A 20,411-nucleotide genomic window follows, 5' to 3' on the forward strand; every position below is an offset into this window, starting at 1 on the left:
AGCCTTTGCTAAAGAACTGACCCCATTCATGACACTCATGGTCTGCTCTAGCCTGTGACTGATTAGCTGCAAACATCCTATTAACCTGGAGCCACCAAACCACTCATAGCTTCTCCCCCCTGACCAGGCTCCAGCACTAGCCCCGCATCCCTTCCAGAGCCACGCTGAGCTGTGCCTCATTCCAACACCAACTTTCTAGCAGTGACGGTGGATTTTGGGTGCCTTTAGTAAGTAGTAGTAAAGCCAAAAATAGCCTTATTTTATCTCTTCTTCTCCCAGAAAAGCTGCACTCTCAGCTGAACAAGCTTCTCATGAGAGATTGAACACCCTGCATCACTAGCATCCCAAGGAAATGTCAGTTCCTATTTTATAGAGGCCTGGGACCAGCAAGTACGTTTTCTTATCCTCCACTGTGGAAAAGCCTTTCAAAAGTCAAAACAAACCAATCAAGCTGCTCAGTTCCCTCCCTAAGCCCATCTTTGAGTAATTTAGCGTGGCTGTTTTCTGTAACAGAATTCGTGGGATTAACTACTCAAAATAACTTTTATTTGAGAGCATTTGATATGCAGACAAGTAGGGGGTTATTCCTTTTTTTTTTTAAAGGAAGACTAGAAACAACTGGAAAGTATCGTGGATTTGAGCTCTACTGGCTTGCCCACTGTTTGTGAGTTTGATTAGCAGTTGGTAGGGGGTTTTTGATGGTATTTCTTCCTGGATGATCAGCTATGATCTAAGAGCTATGATCAGCTCTTAGGCAGCTTCACACCGTGTCTTGTCTTCACACCTTGTCCAGGAAGAAATAAAGTATCAGAGAAATCAAGTGTTTGTTATTAATAACACCAGTTACATGATAACAACAACTGTGTGTGTCACTAAAATAACAGCAAGAGCACTTCCAGCACTGAGCTGTGATTTATATCAGGACTGTTGGCGAGCTCACCTCTCTGCAAGCATGCCTCTGGTGAGTCCTAACAAACCCCTTGTACTGCACTGATGCATCCGATTCATGGGGGATGCTGTGTGAGCCCCACGCTTTGGAGCAGTGCCCTGTGGCTGAGCTGGTCCCAGCAGCAGAGGAGGCAGTGATGGGGCTGAAGGGTGGTGGGCAGCCAACGTGTCCCCGTGGCCATTAGGGCTGAATACTGCTGCAAACAAAGAAATTCATATAAATAATAACAAAAGCACTACTTTATTTTACTCTCTTCTATTTGATGGTTTTTAATGTTGTTGTGGTTTAAACCCAGCTGGTAACTCAGAACCATGCAGCCGCTTGCTCACTCCCTGCTTTTTCCCCCAGCTCCTGGACAGAATTAGGTCTGTAGAAACCAACCCAACCAACCATCCCCTTTGCACTAAACCCTAAAGGTATAAGCTTTGGGTATACACACTTTCATAAGTCTCCTCTAGAGAAGACGGGCTCTGCTCTTTGTCTGCTGCTTTTGAAAGGAGCTAGACATTTAAAATATTCTATGAAAAGTGAATTATATTGAACAGGAAATATCACGGGGTGAAAACAAATAGCACATGGGAGCTTGGGCACAAGCCCAAGTCAATTTTTGGACTCGATATCTTCATTTACGTTACTAGATAGTTTGAGAGATGTGTTTTACAGAAATTCAGCTTCTGCCAAATTGAACACATGGGAATAACAAACATTTCCTGTTAGTACGCACTGCTGAGTACATTTTGGCAAGCAGCCTCACGGCAGCATCTTCAGGCCCAGGACTGGATCCTTCAAGGAACGTTATTGAGGATTCAGCAGGGAAAATCATGTGAAACCCGTCTTTTTCCCTACTTCAGATGTTTTGTGGCCAGGGACACAGAGTGTCACTGTGCCAGTCTGTCACTCTCAGTCAGCAGAAGCTGCTACCCTTAGGATTTATGCACATGCATAAATCTTATGAATTATGCCCTTCACATGCCCTTCATGTGCCTCTTTAGTCCAATGGTGAGTTTTGGTCTGGGGTTGCCTAATACCTTATTGGATTCTTTCTCCATCTCCATGAGGGCAGGACATGAACTGTTCTTATCTTGTTGAGTTGCAGCTTCTGCTGACGGTTGTGGCCTCGTTATCTTCTGGTTTGCGCATCTTGTGTACCTGATTGCGAGCAGAGCATGGGACACTGAAGTTCTAGATGTCAGATAAACATTGCCCAGCAACAACTAAAACATCAGTGTATTATTATCAACGTTCTCGTCATACTAAAGACAAAACACAGCACTGTACTAGGAAAAATTAAGAAAATTAACTCTATTCCAACCAAAAGCATATCTATATGAAAGCGCACAGCTTGCAGCCTAAGGCTCCAGCAAATCTAGCTACTCATGCTAAGCAAGTAAAACTAAGCAAACAGCATACTAAACCACACAATATTATAACTCTGGAAGTGACTCACTCTATATAACTCTATTTAAAACTTACTTAACCTAACAACTAATATTTCTCGACACTCTCTACAAGCAGACCCTGTGCCTGTCGCTTTCCCAGGGACCAGCGACCACCCTTGCATTTCCACAGGGAGAAAATACGTGCAGCTCTGAGCCAAACAGTCACCTTCCAAGCCAAGCTTCCTGTTCAGAGCGAGCATCCCTCATGTTGCTGCCTGCACAGTGAACAGAGCTAAGGTTCTGCAGAAGGCCTTCCCCTCTCTGCCACTACTTTGCTCCCCCCCAGCCCCTGCTGAGGGTGGGCAAGAGGGAATTGCTTCTGCATCCTTCCCCCACCAGCAGCTCCAGGCAATGCCTGCCACCACAGCCACAAGTGCTTGTGGGACAAGTACCCAGAGGCAAGCAGGTACATAATCCCTCCATTGCATCATGCCCAGATGCTGTCCAGGGGTGTTCGTCCCACTCTGTGATTTCTTAGGACCCCCTCCTTCACTTGCTGCCCAACTTGCAGTTTTTTCTTCCTTATTCAGTGAGGAAGGTAATTGTTTTCCCTAGAGTGCAGCTCAGTCTTTCAGCTGGAGAAAACCCATTAAAACCCAAGAAATCAGACAATAAATGGAGGCTATTTTGCATGATGGTGCTGACAATCTATCAGAGGAATGCAAACCAGTAATCACACTGTCGTGGTTTGAGCCCAGCCGGTAACTCGGAACCACACAGCCGCTCACTCACTCCCCCACTTCTTCCTCCCCCTGCTCCCGGAGGGATGGGGAGGAGAATCAAAAGAATGTAACTCCCACGGGTTGAGATAAGAGCAGTCCCGTAACTAAGGTATAATACAAAACCACTACTGCTACCACCAATGATAATAACGATTAGTGAAATAACAAGGGGAGAGGATACAATTGCTCACCACCCGCCGACCGATACCCAGCCCGACCTGAGCAGTGATCTGGGCCTTCTGGGTAACTCCCCCCAGTTTATATACTGGGCATGATGTGCTGTGGTATGGAATACCCCTTTGGCTAGTTTGGGTCAGGTGTCCTGTCTCTGTTTCCTTCCGGCTTCCCCTCCTCCCTGGCAAAGCATGAGACTGAGAAAGTCCTTGGTCAGAGTAAACATTACTTAGCAACAACTGAAAACATCAGTGTTACCAGCGTTGTTCCCAGGCTGAAAGTTAAAAAACACAGCACTGCACCAGCTACTAAGAAGGATTAAAAATGACTGCTGTAGCTGAACCCAGGACACACACCCATCCAGTGACTCATCAGATATGGTTAATTCTGCTGCTATGAGTGTCTCTGATGAGTCCTTCTACCAAGAAATTAATGTAAATAACAACAAAAACACTTCCTTATTTTAATCTCTTCTATTTGATGGTTTTTAATGTCCAGCAACATGAGGGTTTCATTTCAGTTGCACTGTCTCATTTGCACCCCAAGGAAAATGCTAGTTTTGATCTGGCAGCTGCATTATCAGATTCTCCTTCACACCAGGGCCTGGCTCTCTGGAAGGAAAACAAAACATGCTGCAAATAACCCACCTTGAGCCTTGCTGCCTGCCCGTGTCCTCTCTGGAGGGCTTGACAACCAGGCACTGCAGACGATGTTATCTCAGCACCACTGGTACCCTCAGCCTTGGCTAGTTAAGATGAACATCCCCTGTTAATACAAGCAACAAGCAGCAGAGGGAGGAACAAGCCGTATTTCTCAACTTTACAGATGTGAAATAACGGGATCCACTAGCTGCACCAGTATGTATCCCAGACAGTGAAATGGTGCTGGATTATTTTCCTCTCTTCACTGCTCCATTTGTTCATGCTGTTGCTCCCTAAACACGCTGCAAGCATGATAAACAGCAAGCCTGTTCACTTCGTTACGGTCATCTCTCAACAGAGATTTGCAGAAAGTCCAGGTGTTATTTTGGCTAAAATCCATGCTGCCTACTTTCCACCTCCTCCTGTGCTGTGTTTTTTATAATTTAAAACTAAGTTTTAAGACAGAGAAATTATCTTTAAGGCAAAGAAGTTTTAAGGAAGAGGCAGTTCACTATTACAGTTCAATGTTAGACTAGTGCCCCATGCCAAATCCTCCCCTTGATTCACCACTGCTCCATGTGCAGAGAGTAACAAACTCTGCCTCTCTGTGGGAAAACCGCTGCTCAAGTCATGGCACTACCCTACCCCTGAGCTTTTCCTGGTATCTTCCTCAAAACAAGGGTGTCAGAGCACTCAGGGGTCAATGTTTTCCTTTTGACTACAAAAAAATTTGCTGGAAAATCCAATTCTGGCGAGATCAGTCTCACTTGTAGGTTCCAGCTGAATTTGGGGGAGGGTTTCAGGCAATTAATGAAATGGGAGAAAGGTATAAAGAGCTTCCAGCCCTCCTGGGAGGGACCGTGTGCTGTCCCTAAAAGCAATGTATAGGACCAAAGCTGCTTGCATCACCATGTTTCTACAACACAGCATTTGGGAAGCTTGCATCACCATGTTTCTACAACACAGCATTTGGGAATCAAACCAAACCTTAAATGCAGACAAAAGACTGTATTAAGTAATACCCCAGTTAAAAAAAAAAAAAAAAACAAACAAACAAAAAACCAAAAAATATGAGCTTCACATCACCAGGAGGTCAGTGATAAAGCCAGTCTGAAGCTCAGGAGTACCTTTAGGAAGCATTTCTTTACTGAGATGGTGGTCAACACTGGAACAGGCTTCCTGGAGAAGTGGTTGATGCCCAAAACCTGTAAGTGTTTAAGAAGCATTTGGACAATGCCCTTAGTACCATGCTTTAACTTGGTCAACCCTGAATTGGTCAGGCAGTTGGACTAGATGATCATTGTGGGTCTCTTCCAACTGAAATAGTCTATTCTGTTCTACCTCAACACATCCTTCCCTTCATCAAATTCATCAGCTAGTGTTAAAGGCAGGTTTAAGTGAGGGGGTTAACACAGCATCACTTCGTGCTATAGCTGGGGCTGCCACTGCTCACTCTCGAGCTGAGCAGGTTGATAAGATTCCAGTAGCCATGATCTCCACTGCACATGCAAAGCTCACCCAGCAAACCCCCAGCATCCACACAGCACCCAGGGAGCTCTGGTAAAGGTGTGAAGGGGTAATTCTGGCTCAGCGATTGCAAGTAATAATATCTGGGAGCCTCTTCCAGTACCACTGGGCCCCTATGGAACCCTGTTCAACCCCAAACTTGAGCAAGTTTGCCCCAGCAACCTGCAGGAAGGGTATCTTTTTGCAGACTGCTTCTAAAAAATTGTTGGGAAATATTGGTCATTAACTGATGCAGCATCAAGGTGCTGCCTCTTGACCCAGAGATGAAGTGCTTGGAGCAATAGCAACCTTGAGTACACCTGTCCCTTTGAACTCTCCTTCCCTGAATCACTGTACGACAGACTGTGGCAGGTGAGGAAGCCCATATGGCTTGGAAAGAAACCTGGCCAAGAGAGGGTGTTTGCCAGCATGGGGAGCAGGGGGACCTGAGAGTACTTCAGCAGGGCCAGGGCCATAGCACTGCATTCAGGTGAGACACCCAGATACAGCAGGATGGATGCTAGCTTTAAATCTACATGGGTTTTCCACTGCTCTGACACATTCGTCATTGCATTTAATTCACAGTTTTCCCAAGCTGCTTGACAGGAATGACCTGTTCTCAGCAGGAGAGGGGGAAGTGGAGGAAAAAAAAAGAAAAAAAGGAATGAGTAGACATTAAGCATTGAGAAGCTCAGGAGGGAAGCAGGGTGCTGATTTTATATTTTCATTAGGAAAAGAGGTGAAAACAAACAAACAAAACCCAAAACGAAACCTAAGCTCTTCTGCCTCCCTCCTGCCCTGTGTGACTTACTGTAAAGCAAAGTCACAAGTGACATTGGCACTTTGTGGCTAAAACACGAACCTCTTGGGTTGCTCCAGGAACCCAGGATTTCTTCTGGGAAGTGTCACCCCTGGCCAGTGGTATTTCGCACTGGCTATTTGTACTCACCTCCCCATTTCCATGAAGGGGGAGTGCTTCATCTGTGAATCTACTGGCCGTAAGTGCTGGATGCTTGACTCTGCCGCACTCCTCTCCCAACAGAAAAAGCAAAAGAGGCCATACTTGCTCCAGACCTATACAGGATCAGTCCAGGAATCCCAGTGGAGTAAGCTTCCACTAAATGAACCCCAGATCTGATGCCATTTTGGGGTCTCCCTCACACTCTTTGTGTTTGCTGGTTTCCACGTTTTTTTGTAGCACAGCCCTGACCTCCTCCCGCAACCCTACTCCTGCCATAAAACCCACCCTGCAATATTAATCTTGTTGCATAAGTAATCCTCCCTACATATTTTCCAACCACCCCACCTTGGAAATGAATGACTACATACAGTTCCAAGTAAAACCTGAACACTCTCACCCACCTTGGGAGACAGTGAGGAAGTGCAGATCTTTCCCTTACACACTGATCCTGCTGCATTTGGCCCAAATCCTGCAGCAGCTCCACAAGTGCATAATATGGCTCACTTAGACCCACATTTTCAGGTGGGTTTGTGCTAAAGCTGCATTTTTTCCTGCCAGTGCCGTCAGCCATCAGGAGCTCCTCAGCCAGCCCTTATCCCCAGCCTGCTTCTTCCATGCAGTGGGAGATGCTTTAACCCTTCTGGTGCTCGAAGGATTAAATTTCCTTACAAAATCTTAGTATTTAGCAAAAGAGCTGCCTACAGAAATACCCTCAGGTCAGCCAACAGCCAGCTGAGGTGGTGCCCCTGGTTGAAAATCACTTGTAGGCAGAAAACAAAGCTTCCCTGGGGCTTGACACTGGCTCTCTGAGCTGCTTTCCACTTCTCCATCAGTCACAGCCACCTCTCACCCCTGCAGGGGAATAGCCTGGGACAGGTCAATGTTTAACTGAGCTGGGAAAGACATGTGGGCCCCACAGCTGCTCACACAGATCCTTCCATGTTCAGGGAGGACAGTACGTGAGGGGATTTTCCTTCTCCTTTCAAGCCACCGGTCTACAAAATGGGCCTGAGCTCTTCCAAGGCGCACCCCAAGGTGACCAAGGTGGCACCAATGTATGCTGGGGAGGACCTGCCCATTCTCACCACCCCATACTGGCACCCCAGCATGCTGGGACAGCCCAGCCTTCACCCACTGGCTGCGGTGAAGTGGGGAAACCCCACCATTCACAAGGAACTTCCACCTCTCCGGGAGACCTGGTATGGACAAGCCTCTGCAGGTAAGGAGGTCACCACCATATTACTGCAAAGTGCAGGGCAGAGAACCAGGGGGCATCAGCTGGGGCTGCGGGTTTGCTCACTGCAGGGCAGGTGGGTGTGTGCACATGCCTTTCTGCATCAGTAGCTTTTTGCCATCTCTAGGACATTTTGGCTTTGGGAAAACTCAATTCACCCCATCCCCCACTTGTTTTGGAAAGCATCTCAGTCACCAGAGCTCAGATCCCAGGCTCCTTACTCCCACCAGTCGTGCCCCTGGGAACAGCCAACATCCACTCCTCAGCATGGACCTGGCATGCAATGACAACAGCTTGCATCCGAGCAAACCCTCGTGCCGCAGCCCCATAACTCCTGGCCATACACCCATCCTGCTCACCTGTCACCAACTGCGCATGTCGATATTGCTAGCATGATTAGAATTAGATGCTGGGTAATGTGCTCGGCAGGTAAAACTCAGCATTAAAATCAATTATAGCCATGTCTTGTACGTGGCTAATTTCATAAGCCAAGAGGCAGGGAAAGGCAAACAGCATAGCTATTTTATATATATATATATTACAACATGTATGTTTTTCTACAAGCGCCATCATGCAGCCTCTCACACAGCCTTTCACAGCGGGTTTTAAACTCCATCCATACCTAAACTCTTCCTGAGCTGAGGAAGGAAGTTTGCACCCATCTGAAAGAGGATGCAGAGCTCTGCACAAGCTGGATAGTGACAAACAGCTTCCCAAAGCCAAGTTAGGCGAGCTTAGGGAGAACTCCCATGAACACCAATGTGGTTTGAGAAAGGGCAACGCAGAAAAAGGAGGATCTGCACCCTCCTCCCCTCTGTTCCATTTCAAAAAATGAACTTCTGACACATGCCAAGCGGCGTTAAGCACCGCTGCTTCACCAGAGGCTGGATATTTCCTTCAGGATCATTCAGTAAGAGGCATCAGGGAACAGTGAAAAAGCAAACAAACCTCTAGAATGATAGCAGTGATGTTCCTGGAGCTGGAGGTCTTGGGAAGAATACAAATCAGGTCTGGCTGTACAACAGGGCATTTCAAGTACTTCATGACAGGAGGAACAACCAAATTTTCCTGTTCTGGAAAATTGTCATCACCGGGCATTTAACAAGTGCTTGCAAAAAATGTGTACTTTTATTGAAAACCAAAACAGAACAAATAACAAACCCCAAACAACAAAACAAAACCCCTCGAACTTTAAAACTTCCTCAATAAATGTAATTTTCTATTACTTTTCATTTTCAGAAATAAAAGGAGTATGCTCAATAGTACTCCAGTTATATATTAGCTTGAGCTGCTGTCTAAATAAGCAAAGTCTCCAAGAGAATTGTTTTTATTTGGTTTAGGAGGGCTCGTCTTGGCTTGTGTTAAATCCCTCTTCCTCCAGCAGGGAGGATCTGCTGCTACTAAAGTGCAAAGGTTAAAAAAAAAAAAAAAAAAAGTCACAAGAACACCTTTAGCTCGGGCTTGGTGCTGCCCGTACAGTGCAGTGAGACGATGGTCCCTCCTTGCTGGCGTCGTGCAGGTATGCCAGGAACTATCCCTGCCCCAGGACAAAGCAGATTTGGGGACAGAGGGCACTTGGCTTCCAGTTCTGTATCTGTAGAGGATAAGGGCAAATCTACAAGACACACATGTGGATAAGATAAAGGGGAATAATTTAGAGAAAAAACTCAGACACACGGAACACAAACCATCAAACCTCATCCGGGAGAAATAACTTCCCAAAGCCATACCTCTCACCAGAAGAAGTCGCAGTCTCTTACCTGTGCTGTGTCCCATGTTCCTGGCACCATGAGGCACCTCCTTACATTTTACTTCATTAGAAATTCCCTATGCATTAATTTGTCCTGCAGATTGAGAGGCAATAACCTAATAACCCCTCCTTTTTTTTTTATTACAAGCTGCTATTTCAGCTCATGTTCCCAGCAGCTGAAGTTTGTCTCTGGAGGAGCCTCCTGCACTGGGAATTTTCACTTCAGGCATCCATTCTTGCATGTACAGAGCAGCCACAGCTTCGCTCAGCAGCTAATCATTGCCAGTGCTCTGCAGAGCCCAGCAAACATTTATCCGATGGTGTCACCATCTCCTCCCATTCCCCAGCACCCTCCATCGTCCTCTCACTTCTCCAGGATCCCTGCCTTAGCAATCCACTGTGGGGTTCATTTAAAGGACCCACTGAAGTCCCCCATAAGGTGATCTCCAAATTATTATTTTTCTTTTTAATACAACTATTAAATTTGGCATCAACTACAATGCAATTCCTGCACTTTATCCCCAACTCTCCTCCGCTCCAGCCACCCTGGGGGTCCCACCACACAGGAGCAGGAGCTGCTCAGCAACATCTCAATCAATTCTACGTATAAAATGGCATTTGAAAGCACCAAGACAATTTTTTGGAGAATAGGTGGGATAGAGAAAGTCTTCTGTAAAAGAAATATACACCATGCACTGCACAGGCAGTGTTGTCCACCCAAGAGCACCAGCGCAGAACAGACCCAAGCCCAGATCACGTTCAGACCTCAGCCAAAGCACTGCTTTAATAACTAACAGGTGATCAGTGGTTTGTAGCATGTTATTTTGGACTGATTTCCAAAGATGAGTGCCTGTGATCATACTGCTTGTTTGACCGTAACCTGCTAACTTCTGAACCCACTGGCTGTAGCCCAGCTCTGCCACAGTCAGTAAAAGCATCAGAGAGATTTCTCAGTTCCACCAAACACTAACAATAATAAAGTCTCAGGGACTGAGCAGCAAGAAAAGATCCAAACTGCTGCCTGCTCCCCACTTTAAAAGGGCAGGCAGCAGGGAAACAGCAACACTCGGAGGTTTTTTTGGCCACCTGATGGTTACAGGCCAGAGGAGGAGAGGGGGACCCTTGTCACACAGGGGATCGAAGGGCTCAGGGAGGCCACAGGAGACACGGAGGATGGTTATTGACACATATAGGATACATGAGAAGTTGCAGAACGAAGTAGGAGAGGTACATGGTAGGCATCTGTTAGAGCAGGCACAGGTACATCTTCACTTCATTTCTGCAGCTAACAGAATAATTTACACCATGTGTTAGCGGAGTACACCAAGAGAGACTTTACTGGGACATGCCAACCAAAAAATAGTGTAGAAAACTATTGCTGAGTACAGCTTAGCAGTTGATGATCCCCCAAAAGTAACTTCATCTGTTTCTTCTCTCATCTTTAAGGACCCCTTTCTTTCAATGCTGTGCCAGAAAAGGGAGAAACCAGCATCATTAAACAGCACCCACCTCGAAGACCTCAGGTAAGGCAAATTTGAAAAGCTCTCTCTGAGTTTCTCTGACCCACTGATGTGGGCTTTCCTGGGGACTTGGGCACATGTCACAGCACCACGGTTAGGGAAACAAATATCTCACAGAAATGCAAGTAGGAGGTCCTGCTGTTAGATGACCATCCCTGGGTGAACTTTATCACTAGTTCAGGTTTGATACCTGGGGCAGAGCAGGTACACTGACCGCAGAGGGGTTATTTTTGGTTCATTAGCACAGAGGTGAAGACTTCATCTTCTAAGAATAGCCAAAGGAGGACCAATGCAGCAAGGCCCTGCCTTTACTCTCCTGCCTGACTCCATGAGTCTTGCCTCTCTGGAGACACTCGACAAGGACAACATGCCCCAGCCCTGGCCATGAGGTCACCTCTCCTGTAATGACCCATTTCCCTTTGTGGTGTCTGCGTACTGCAGCCCAATCTTTGTGCTCTCATGAGGCTAACATGGCCAAGACAGAGCCCTTTCCAGAAGGGATTCAACTTACATCACTGGGGCTAGTTTTGGCTCTTCAGGTCAAACATCCCATCAGGGTCTGACATAAGCTTAGAGGCAGAGAGATAGGTAAAGCAGACAGATGTGGTTTGCAATAGGGGCCCATGAAAGTACAGAGCAATTATTCTAGGTTTCGAGAATTGCTATGCATGCTGTGTACCTACACATACAATCTGGAAAGGGCAAGCTGGAGCTGCGTTATCAGAACTGTACAACTCCTGCCATAAATCAGGTTATTTAAAACCCAGACCTAGAGAAACACACTGCTTTCTCTGCTTCACCTGAATTTTCATCGCTTCTCCACACTCACCCAAACCAGACGGTAATACCTTCCAATTTCTGGTTTCTTACCTGCTCACCACTGAGGACGCAAAGCTGCCGGTGCTTGAGATTGAGTTCTTCCTTATGTGCCCACAGAGGGTTAGGGAGAGGACATCAGGGACACAGGCTAAGCCCCACTCTAGATGCCCCAGAGCTGCAGTTCCTCCACTTTACTCCTGAGATCTTTCTCTTTTAGAGCCCCTGCTTGAGGCTTTTGGCTGCGCTTCTTCTCTGCTATTTGGCATAGGTCTGTGAGCTCCAAAACTGAGAGCAAGGGCTCAGAAGAACAAAGTCGGGTAGAGAGAGGGGACAACTTGAACAGACCTCTCCAAGTGCAGGTGTTCTATTTGGGGAAGCACTCAGCTACTGGAAATAACCCACCCCCCATGCTGTCACTTAGGCATGACTTTCAATTAGCAATCAAGGGCCAATGTTGTACCTGCTGCTGAGACTCCTCTAAGAGAGCTCAGCTGCACAGGCACACCAGCAGCCTAATTAGGCATCTGGAGGGAGTCTTCAGCAGTGGGTGGTTGGGGATAAACAGAGGCAAACACACTTTTTGGCTGTTTAACCCATGAAAGAGATATTTTTGCCCCAGCTGGCCATGTGCTTCTCTGTAGTGCTCCTTTAGGAGCTGGGTCATCACAACTTAGAGCAGCCCTGGGGCTGCCCTGGGTTACACGAGCACCGAGCTACCCCTATGGGGCAGAGGTGCATTGCTCAAGCCTTCCTTGCTGTGATTAAATTTTTTTAAACTATAATAAAGAACACAAGAGTCACCAGTTGGGATCAGGTAAACTCCCTCCGCTCAGGGCTGCAGCTCTGGCCAAGACTGGTGGTTTCAGAGAACATAGGTGGCCACCAATTAATGAATAATGTGTCCATAGATTTGGTGGGAGGATGAGGCAGCAGGACCTGGAATGAGCCCAGCTACACCCTGTGAACTGCCATGTGGAATCACAGCCTCCTTTAGAAATCTCCTACTAGCACGCAATTTTTAGACATTGATCTTATTTCCATTACAGCTGTATTTATGTATTATTAAAACACTGATAATGATTACTGCAGGACAGACACTGTTAATCCTACCCCATGCTTCTGCCATTGCTGTTGGGGAGTGTAAACACCGCTGGAAAAGCCTTTTTCCCTGTGGGAATATTTTAAAAAACAGCAGAGCAGGATGACGTGTCCTTCTCAAGGACTTTTAGAGGATTTCAGTCAGAGAGTATTTCCAGAGAAAAATCCCCTGAGGTTCACAAAGATGAAAGAAAAGAGTCGATTTTCTGCCTGGGACAGAACTTTAGCCAAAAGCCTGAAACTTGGTGTCCCCACCAGGCACAGCAAGATGAGCCGATAGATGCAGGAATTTATTTACCTTCAGCCACCCTTGGTGCTGGTGGCCTTGATGACATCTAGGAGTGATGCACAGCCCGGACCATAGTTTGTGGTGTCAGATGCTGCCATCTAGTGCCATTCTTTAAGTTTCATATTCAGTTTTGTGAGATTTTTTGATGCTGAGACATGTGAACTTGGTGTTCGAGGGTGGCGGGGAATTCTCCCTTTACATGATGCTGCTTACTTTTTTTGTCCTACGTTTTTGCACTGATCTACAGGAAGCTTCTAAATTATAGCTCAGGCTTTAGCAGCAGTTCAGTGCAGACAGTCAGAGATATGTCACCATTTATTGGACACTCATTCATATTTGAGTTAATGGTGTCCCACATAAAGTGTAAGACAGGTCTTATTGGTGAAGTCCTTTATGATGCTCCCCTTAATTTTTATGGAAGTTCTACTGAGCTCCCATCCTAGAAGGGGACACTAGCAATATTGAGCCATGAAATGACCCAGTATCATCTAGTGGTTTGGCATGCTTTAAGGAGGCAACTTAGGTCCTTAAGATAAAAATCCATGCTCAGAGCATCTGTAAAGCAATCCTCTGCCTGCTTCCATTAGCCACCAGGAACTTTGTATGATGCACAGTTCTGCATAGAAATGTCTTAGGCCAACATAAAAGAGACTGGTTCAGCAGAAGGAACAGTGCTCTGCATCTTGGGTGACTGGGATTTGCCCTTGGATGACCTGTTAGAGGACTTGCCGGTTTATATACTGGGCATGACATGCTGTGGTATGGAATACTCCTTCAGCTAGTTTGGGTCAGGTGTCCTGTCTCTGTTTCCTCCTGGCTTCCCCTCCTCCCTGGCAAAGCATGAGACTGAGAAAGTCCTTGGTCGGAGTAAACATTACTTAGCAACAACTAAAAACATCGGTGTTATCAGCGTTGTTCCCAGGCTGAAAGTCAAAAATACAGCACTGCACCAGCTACTAAGAAGGAGAAAAATGACTGCTACAGCTGAACCCAGGACAATATTAAATTATGATACCTCTCCATACTTCAGCTTTGACATGTAGCAGTCCGAGCTGGGGTGTGCCTTCACTTGGCTGGAGCCTTGGACTCCTATACCCGATATAGGTATAGAAATACCTACAGGATGAAACTAATGTCAAACTAGGTATTTGCTGTTTTGACTGTAATGCAGGAGATGCCCTCAGTTTTTCCCATTCCTGAAGGACCAAAGGAGATGTTCATCTCACTGAGCATCCGCTAGAAATGCCAATCTCCTTCCTGTCTTCCTGTATCCCAAGCAGCTGGGCCAGAATTGGAGCTGGAAAAATGTCAAGGTAGTTTCATATCAGGTTTTATGATTGTGTGGAACAAGCAGTGCTGAGTATTATAAATATTGGACTTGCAGAGGCTTGAACCCGCCTGCCCTCTGCAAGCAATTGCTCCTGCAAAGCCCTGGAGTCAGCAAGAAGTGGCTGCAAGCCCAAAACCAAAGGTAAGCACATGAATTGAGCCCTGTGCATGGTGCCACTGCTGACTGGAGGCTCCTTTCCCTTGGAATTCAGGCACTCCAAAGAGCAGAAGCTGGTGTTTCACACCAGCTGCACTCCTGCCCCTGTCTGAGTCCAGGAACCAGCTGAAACACCTGTGTGTGGGTGAAAGGATGCAAAATAAGGGAAAAGTTTCTCCAGCATGAGAGTTCCCTGATGAGGCTGACCTGCTGAGCCAGGACCTTAAATATTTTTGAGGCTAAAGGTTTGAGGACCAGTCCGTTAAATGGCTGCGTAACTTCAACACCCATCACTTGTGGTCATCAGGGAGAGGGCTGCAAGGGTGGTGTGCCATAAACAACCCCTGCAACCTTGAACATGCAAGAGAGTTTACTTCTTTTGGATCATGAGATTATCTTGGGCAGCTGACTCCAAGTGGTAACGCCTCAGGAGCAGAAGCATGTATATATTGTTTTAATGAAGATTTTTTCATCATGCCCCAGAGCTGTGAGATAAACTGTGAAGTGCAGTGGAAATCTGTGATAAATTTCTGCAACTTGGCTACGCAGGGAGACACTTGCTGCCTTTATCTGGGGAGAGCCTCAGGGGCTGGGTGTGGGTTTGGGAGCTGCTAGCTGTTCTTTTCCTTTTCAGAAAATGCAAGTGTATTTATTTACATTTTAAAATACCTCATAGGCTCTGGAGAAGAAGGGGCAAAGCCTGAGACACCTCCCTGGCAGGCGGCAGCACTTGCACAAGCTGCAAATGCTGGACTTGACCCGCAGGCGCCAAGAGGTAATGCTGAGATGGATTTGAGGAGAGGCTAGGGCTTCCCCTCTCAGACTGGGGCTGCCCACCCCCAGTGTCTCTCCTACGGACCAGGAGGCTTTAAGCTTCATGTTGGGAAGGTCATTCATTTGACCCTTGACATATTGAGCTTCTGCTGCTTTCCCAGTGGTTTGGTCAGAGGAGAGGTGGGGAGCATCACAGTGGGCCCCTGTGATCAGTAGTTACTTCTGATTTTTCCAATGCTCTGCCCTCATTTGGCAGTGGCTCATGAAGAGACCAAAATCTCTGTCCGGCTTATGTTCTGTCATGTACCCAGTTTGGCAAACACCATTTTCTTGGGTTAAACTACTTGACTGTGTAATTATTTTCAGTGTCAACCCCCTAATGATATGCCATGTTGAGCTGTTAAAACGTGTTCACTCCTCTGCTGCTTGTGTTCACGACTCGTTTGCAAACCCAGGCAGAGCTGAAGCGAAATCTCCACAGGGAGGCAAACATCAACAAACAAAAAATCAAGGAATTCAGCCCGAAGAAAGTCCTTGACAGTCTCCAGAGAGGCAACAGCACCGAAAGCCAAGACCTCGTCCCTGCTGAGCACAATCAGCGTTTTCATGGAGATGACCGTGGTAAGTAGAGTAATTTTCCAAGGAGATTTAAAAATCACCAGCCTTTTAAATGTCATCAGAGAAGTTTCCCTACGGAAGCTGCTTTCACTGCTCCATCTCCTGCAGTGACACAATGCAGGTTTAAAAGACATGGAAGGAGGATGCTGAGTAATGTGTTTATAAGGCAAAGCATTGGGATGCCTCAGAACAGGAAACAGGTCTCTGGGCTGCTTCACTGGTAGCATCCAAACAGACCTGAGTAGATGTGAATTAAGAGCTCTGGACTAGCCATAGGGGCATAAAGCCAAATTCCTCAGGAGCAGGTTCCCACTGGCAGGAGAGTCTGAGCTTGTCCTCTAAAGCTCCACCAACATGATGGCCAAAGGTGCAAATGACAAAAAAAAAAAGGGAAATTACTTCCTGAAGATCGATGCTTACAACAGGTTTTGTCCCCTGCCCCTCTGCCCCAGCATGAGAAACCTCCTGCCCAAGCCTGGGGTTTGTCCTGGGGAGAGCTTCAGAAGAGCTCTTCTACTGCACCAGGTTGATTGCATCTCAATTTTCTCTGCTCTGGAGAAATCAAGTGTGACGCTGCCTTGCAGCAAAAGGGAAACCTGGATCATTTGGGATAGCTGGTTATTTTCAGGGACCTTGTGAGACTGTTTTTTGAGAGAAGAGTCAGCCTTGTCTCTCCTCCTTGAAATGCAGGAAGGACTGAAGGAGGATACCCACATACATTTTGGGGTGTTGACCCTTGCAATCAGTCTTCTCTGGCAGAGCAACCTTGGACACATTGGAAAGCTGGAAGTGGGCTCACCAGGAGAAAGAAATGGAGAATGAACTGTTTGAGGAACAGCTGCCAGAAATTTGCTCCTGGCTTCATCATTGCATGGTCTGCCAACATGTTGCACCCATATGCATACAATGACCATAGGGTAAATGTTACAGCCACTGAGGTTACTCACTTTTTAGGTTTAGTTTCATATGGAAACTGCTTCCCACTGCCCAGAGCCAGGCAATTTCCACTGCAGATTTGCGTCCCTCTGGATGATGTGTAATGGAGGTGAGATGTTCCTGGTTAGATGATTTCCAGCCATGGCTCCATGTTACTTTCAACATCTGATATGAAAACGCATCAGGTGAAATTCATTTAACAATGACGAGATCTCAGTCTCTCTTGGGCATGTTGTCCTGCTGCAGCCCACACCATGGCACAGGAGGGAGCACGGCATGGTCTGTGTGACAGTGATGCCAGCAAATGCTGAGCTGGGACTTCTCACTCCCCTGTATGCCTCAAGGAAAGAGATCAGCAGGAATGGATGTAGAATAAACCTGGAGGGCTGACCAGCAGTGCTTTATATTTGCACTGGTTGGTGCAGGCTGGGGAAGCAGCTGGGGGGTTGGTGGTGCCACAGCACACAAGGACCTCACTGTCCTTCACAAAGGGAAAATTGAAGTGAACCTCAGCCGCCACTTTGTACTGGCATCCCTGGGGCATGGGCCCCCGTCCTGCTTTGCTTGCATGTGACAACCTTTGGCACAGGCTGGAAATGTATCACCAAGGATGAAATGCTTAAATCAGTGAAAATCTTGTCTGACAGTGAACTTTTACTAGGAGAAAGGGGAACAGACTTGGCTGTTCCTATTCCCTTGTGTTTCTTCACCTCAGCTCTCTTCTGCTTGGGGATAAAACCATACTACCTCTTGCCAGACTCTATAATTTCACCATGAGTGTATTATACCTTATCCCTCCCAGCCTTGAGCATGGGGTCTGGTCTTACAGTGATCTCTCAGGATCTTCTTTACATGCCTCCAGCTGCCCATAGCCATTTCAACTAAACTCTAGGCAACAGGGCTTGCAGCTCTGCAAAATTATGATTCTTTTAAGTTTGATTTTTTTTTCTCTCCCCAAGGAAACACGTGGGGTGGAGGACTCTCCAGGCAGCATGATGGGGCTGAACTTTCTCCAGGCAGAAGCAGGAAGGTTGACCTGTGGTTCTGCAGGGAGACGCGGATGAGGGATCTGTTCTGGGACACCTCCAGCACAGGGACTGAGGAGTGGGAAAGGGAAGAGAAGATTTACCGCAAACCTACGCTTGTGAGAACAAAGACAGAGAGAGTTTCTCTCTTTGATGACTTCTTTGATAGGGATTTCTAGTGAGAGGGACATGCGGAAGAAAAGCCCCAGCTCTGGTGGTGCTGAAACCCCCCAGGATGGATGGACTGAGGGTGGAAACACAACGTTCCCAGTGAGCAGCATTTCTGGGAGTACAGGCCAGTGGAAATGGCAGCTGGAAATGAACAGACCACAAATGTGGAGTAAATAATGACTGTCAGGGTTATGTGTCTGAATCAAAATATCTGGGGGGAAAATGGCTTGGACTGAGCAACAATGAAGTGGGGGTAGAGGGAGGAGGAGGCTGGCAAAAAAACTAAGCAGATGCTGGAAAAAATTCTGGGTTAACCCCAAATATTGTTCCAACTGAAATGAAATGTTTTGCTTGTCTTTGGGTTACTCAGCCTTTCTGTTTAACTTTTTTTAACCTTATATCCTTTTCTAAACCACAAAAGCCCAGTTCAAATTGTAAGGTAAAATGACCGATTTAGGAGGTCTCTAAAATAAATACCCTGCAACTCTAAAATTCCTTTTTACCTTTTTTTTTTAATTATTTCCTCTGCTGCCCCAGACACAGAAATACATGTACTTTCTTTGTACTAACCTCCAGTCTTATAGATAATCTTCTGAAAAAGCTGGTTTTCATTCACTTGTTTTCTCTGTTCGCGGTTCAGTGCTGTGCAGTGAACAGTGGAAACTGAGGGATCTCCGGCATCTCCTGCAGATACATACCCCGGTGGTGCTGGTTAAGACTGCTGCACCACCAAGAATTTGGAAAAGCTGCCCTGTTACAATTTGACATTTCCCAGTATATTGAAAAAGATGGTTATATGAAGGGCAACGGATCTATCAAAGAGATTCCTGCAATTTCCACCTCTTCTAAACTGTATTTTTGCACAAAATTATCTGCTTTTCCTGACAAAATCATTTGTTATCTGAGAGAAAACCCAGTTCTCCTGTCTCCTATCTGGTTGTCTTTGTAGGTCCATAAATGCCATTGCAGTACAGATGCATCAGGTTTGTGGAACACAGTAAGTCATTCAAGCACATATATAAAAAGCAATTTCAGTTATACACAACGTAGTTAATTTAACGTGGCAAACTAGATATATAGAGGACTGGTGCTACTGGGAGACAGCCCACCACCAGCCCTGGCCCTGGGAGAAACACCTGCCTGATACCCAGCATCAATTTTGCTTCTGTTCAAAGTTGCAGAGTTGACACTTCCTCCTACCTCCTGCTTGTCTCCCTAGGTTGCTTCCCACTTTGTCTTTCTAAAACACTTCAGATCAGCTCTTTGTCTCAGGGCAGGGACTCCAGGAATAACAAACATGATTATCATCACAGCGACTTCCATTTCCTTCAGCTGGAAATCTTATCCTCTTACTTTACAAGTTAAAACATCCAAAATAACTAGATCTGGAGTCAGGTCTCAATTACCCAGGACAGCTCAGGGTTTGGGTAGCTCTGGACAGATGAAGCATGTCCTGCATCACTGTCTCAAACCTGCACTACCTCCCACAAAGCTGTTTTGGATGTCTGTGTTGCATCCTCAACTTCCTGGATTACATAGCCAGCAAAAGAGCAGGAGACACATTTTTACACATATTTAGGGGAATTGGATGCCCATGGCTGCCTCAGTTTGAACAGTATTTAGCTCAAGCTTTATTGAAAATCCTAGGTGGAGCAGGAGCTGGAAATAACAGCCAAAGCCCCAAATCAAAGCTGGAGCCTCCAGCACAGCTGCCCAGCACTGAGCTTCTCTGTCCCAATTTCACCTCTCTCTCTTTTTGGCATCCCTAAATGCATAGCCCATTACAGCATGTCTACGTGCTTCATGGAGAAAACTGCCCTTTGGAGAAATCACCATGTATGATTTCACTGAAAAGCCAAGAAAACTAACACAAACACAGAGAAGTAGGAAGAAGAGAACTGCTCGTAGCAAATGAGTCTGTGTCTGGAATCTCTGTGTTTTAAAAATGCTCCCAAGAACTTTGCTGATAAATATGATCATTGTGTGTGAGCTGAAAATACTGTGAGAGTCTTGAATTCGATGTTGAGGGTATGCTGAAAAAGTCAATGATTTAATGGGCTGGAACAATTAATCTGGCACTTGTCTATACACCTGTTCTCTTAATGATGTGACACATCTCCCTTCTGTATACCCATCTGTCAACAATTAAGCTATAATTGGTGGAAATGCAATTTATCTCAGATAGAGCGGATTAGTTTTCCAATAATCCCATTGCCAGTCCTGGGGAAGAGTGCTGCCCATGGAGAACTGTATGTGGACCAGTCGATCCATATCACAAACTGTGCAGAGAAGAGACTCT

At 46.3% G+C, this 20,411-nt stretch overlaps 1 protein-coding gene and 1 long non-coding RNA gene across 3 annotated transcripts; one reads left to right on the top strand and one right to left on the bottom strand.

Annotated features, from left to right (window-relative positions):
- Positions 1–945: 945 nt before the first annotated feature.
- On the bottom strand, positions 946–4,871 carry LOC115606735. Its single transcript, XR_003990988.1, has 3 exons — positions 3,932–4,871; positions 1,978–2,098; positions 946–1,145 (listed from the first exon to the last, which is right to left on the bottom strand). It is a non-coding gene; the product is annotated as an uncharacterized LOC115606735 (long non-coding RNA).
- Positions 4,872–7,295: 2,424 nt separating this feature from the next.
- CCDC198 (coiled-coil domain containing 198) lies at positions 7,296–18,607 on the top strand. 2 transcript variants are annotated; one of them, XM_030483153.1, is made up of 7 exons: positions 7,296–7,611; positions 10,823–10,899; positions 14,487–14,573; positions 15,265–15,363; positions 15,818–15,983; positions 16,671–16,897; positions 17,876–18,082. In XM_030483153.1, the coding sequence occupies exons 1-7, from the start codon at positions 7,395–7,397 to the stop codon at positions 17,978–17,980; spliced, it is 978 nt and encodes a 325-aa protein (XP_030339013.1). In that variant the 5' UTR covers positions 7,296–7,394; the 3' UTR covers positions 17,981–18,082. The 2 variants fall into 2 exon arrangements, with proteins under 2 accessions (XP_030339013.1, XP_030339014.1); XM_030483154.1 differs by lacking the exon at positions 16,671–16,897 and having other exon boundaries at positions 17,876–18,607.
- The last annotated feature ends 1,804 nt before the right edge of the window (positions 18,608–20,411 follow it).

This window comes from Strigops habroptila, chromosome 4 (assembly GCF_004027225.2).
Source record: "Strigops habroptila isolate Jane chromosome 4, bStrHab1.2.pri, whole genome shotgun sequence".
Classification (NCBI taxonomy): Eukaryota; Metazoa; Chordata; class Aves; order Psittaciformes; family Psittacidae; genus Strigops; species Strigops habroptila.